Source organism: Myzus persicae, unplaced genomic scaffold (genome assembly GCF_001856785.1).
Source record: "Myzus persicae strain clone G006 unplaced genomic scaffold, MPER_G0061.0, whole genome shotgun sequence".
NCBI classification, from domain to species: Eukaryota; Metazoa; Arthropoda; class Insecta; order Hemiptera; family Aphididae; genus Myzus; species Myzus persicae.
This window is the reverse complement of record NW_019101304.1, coordinates 5,111-7,265: the sequence shown is the minus strand read 5'-3', so window position 1 is coordinate 7,265 and position 2,155 is coordinate 5,111. Positions and strand designations below refer to the sequence as shown.

Sequence of the window (2,155 nt, the reverse complement as noted above, 5' to 3'; positions counted from 1 at the left end):
CAATATAATACATTTCCAGCCAATCTAAAATTGGCTGTAATGTAGGCTCTACCCGTTCCAACTCTTCACTTAACATTTCAAAGCTTTCAACAACGTTTACGGGAGGAACAAACGCCAAGGCAGTTATCATACGTGCGTATAAATTAAAATCTGCATTATTTCTATAAGAACTAAAAAAAAATACATTATTATAATTTGTACATAGTTTACATTTAAAATTTTATATTTCAGCTTACTCCATCAATCCTGCAGTTCCAATTTGTTTTTTCAAATTCTGAAGAAGATGGAAAAAACACCCACGAATTTCTACTTCAGGAAATTCGTTCCTAAACGCGTTGTGGATCGCTAGTTCAAAGTCCACGGATACACTTCCTACGTTGATGCCTGGCGATAAATTTTTTATTTGTACAAGCAAATTGTTGTATGTTTCTTGACTTTTATTTGGCAATATAGCATAAACACATGGATGTACACCTCCGTTTCGACATCCTAATATTACAAAAACTTGAGAAAATAGAATGGGAGCTATTTTGAAAGTCCCATCTACAAACCATTGTTCAGATGTTGATAATATCTAAAATGAATTCAAAAATTAGAAATTTTTAATAATTAATTGGTTTTATTATTAAGACGGAGGTAATACTATCAAAATAATTTAAAAACATACTTCTAAACCTCTTTGACGACCGAATAAAAGAATTCTATTATTTTCAGGGCCAGTATCACATAATAAAAAATTCTCAAATACTCCTGGTTCGACTTCATACTCTTTAAAACTGTCAGGGATATCCAATTCAAATAAGGTCAAAGGGGCAACAGGAATTTGTGGCCCATTTTGACGTCTTACCCGTCGCACAGTTTTTTTTAATGTATTTATCGATGATAAGGCTCTTTTACCAGCAACAGATAACCCTTCTAAACAAATTATTATATTATAGTTTATAAGCCATAATACCTACATACATATGAAAATATAATTATAATATTTATATTAAATTAATTTTACTTAAAAAATTAAATTTGTATACTACTAAAAACTAATAAGTACTTATTCTAATGACATAAAAAGAATAATAATACTTATTCAATAATTAATTTCATTGTACATTCAACTAATTAGGTAAATTAATAAAAACTAAAATAACTATTGTATTCATATTTGACATAATACTATTATATTATTGGCTCCAATATAATGCTATGACCTTTTACTACATTAATTAAAAGAGTTTTTTATAATATGTTTTAGTATATAAACTAATATTTTGTAAGTAATATATTATAATATTTATTTTACCTATACACTGGTTAATTGCTACAGCCGGAGCTTCCATTGTATCAGCAGCTCTTCTTTTTATCCTGCTGATTGTCGAAGCCATCTAATTAAAATATAGATTAGATTAATTGAAGATTTTTTTAGTAAACAATCTTAACCTCTTAAAACATTTATGCTATAGAAAATATAAAATGTTTAAATTATTTCAAAACAAAATTTTTACAATTTTTTTATTTGCAATGCGTGTAAAAAAATTTAAAAATGTATTTAATTATTTAATGACAATAAATATTTACTGTTGATTAATCAAGCATACAACATTACAATTTAACTATAAAAGAAAATATCTATCCTTTTAATATTTATTATAATTTAATTTACCTCTACATCCACAGGAGATTCGTCATGACCACCGTGGGTTCCCTTTACTAAAACATGTCGGTTATTTACGTGGATTCGTCCTTTACAATTAATATCCCTTCTGCGACATCTATAATATTTTGTCATTTTGTCTGCGCTCATCCTATCAAATATATATTGAAATCCTTCATGGGCATAAACGTCTTTCGACCTATTAGTTACAATAACATCCATTTTCAATACGAAACGTAAATTAAAATAAAATTGCGTTGTTTATTGTAAACGTTGGCTTAAGACAGAAGATGCGTATAAGTCCACAGCTTGAACACAAGTGGTCTAACACAATAGGCCTCAGAGGTTGAAATTATTTCATTAAATAAAATATCGCAGTGATCTATTTATAATAATTAAGGTACATTTAAGATCCTTTGATGATACCGACAGCCGCGACAGAACATATAGACATAGGTACTATATACACCCGGTGGGGTAAATCCTGTATCCGAATTCTTGCTAATT

At 28.4% G+C, this 2,155-nt stretch overlaps 1 protein-coding gene across 1 annotated transcript; it reads right to left on the bottom strand.

Moving 5' to 3' along the window:
* Positions 1-232: 232 nt before the first annotated feature.
* On the bottom strand, positions 233-1,870 carry LOC111028591. The gene is made up of 4 exons (XM_022307296.1): positions 1,658-1,870; positions 1,298-1,379; positions 668-915; positions 233-574 (listed from the first exon to the last, which is right to left on the bottom strand). The coding sequence occupies exons 1-4, from the start codon at positions 1,868-1,870 to the stop codon at positions 233-235; spliced, it is 885 nt and encodes a 294-aa protein (XP_022162988.1).
* Between the last annotated feature and the right edge of the window lie 285 nt (positions 1,871-2,155).

What these genes read in the sequence shown, in the direction of transcription:
- LOC111028591 (XM_022307296.1), bottom strand. Translation starts at nt 1,870, where the DNA reads ATGGATGTTATTGTAACTAATAGGTCGAAAGACGTTTATGCCCATGAA. An exon ending in AATCTCCTGTGGATGTAGAG is followed by an intron (nt 1,380 to 1,657) that starts GTAAATTAAATT and finishes TATTTTAATTAG; the next exon opens with ATGGCTTCGACAATCAGCAG. An exon ending in GTCGTCAAAGAGGTTTAGAA is followed by an intron (nt 575 to 667) that starts GTATGTTTTTAA and finishes AATTCATTTTAG; the next exon opens with ATATTATCAACATCTGAACA.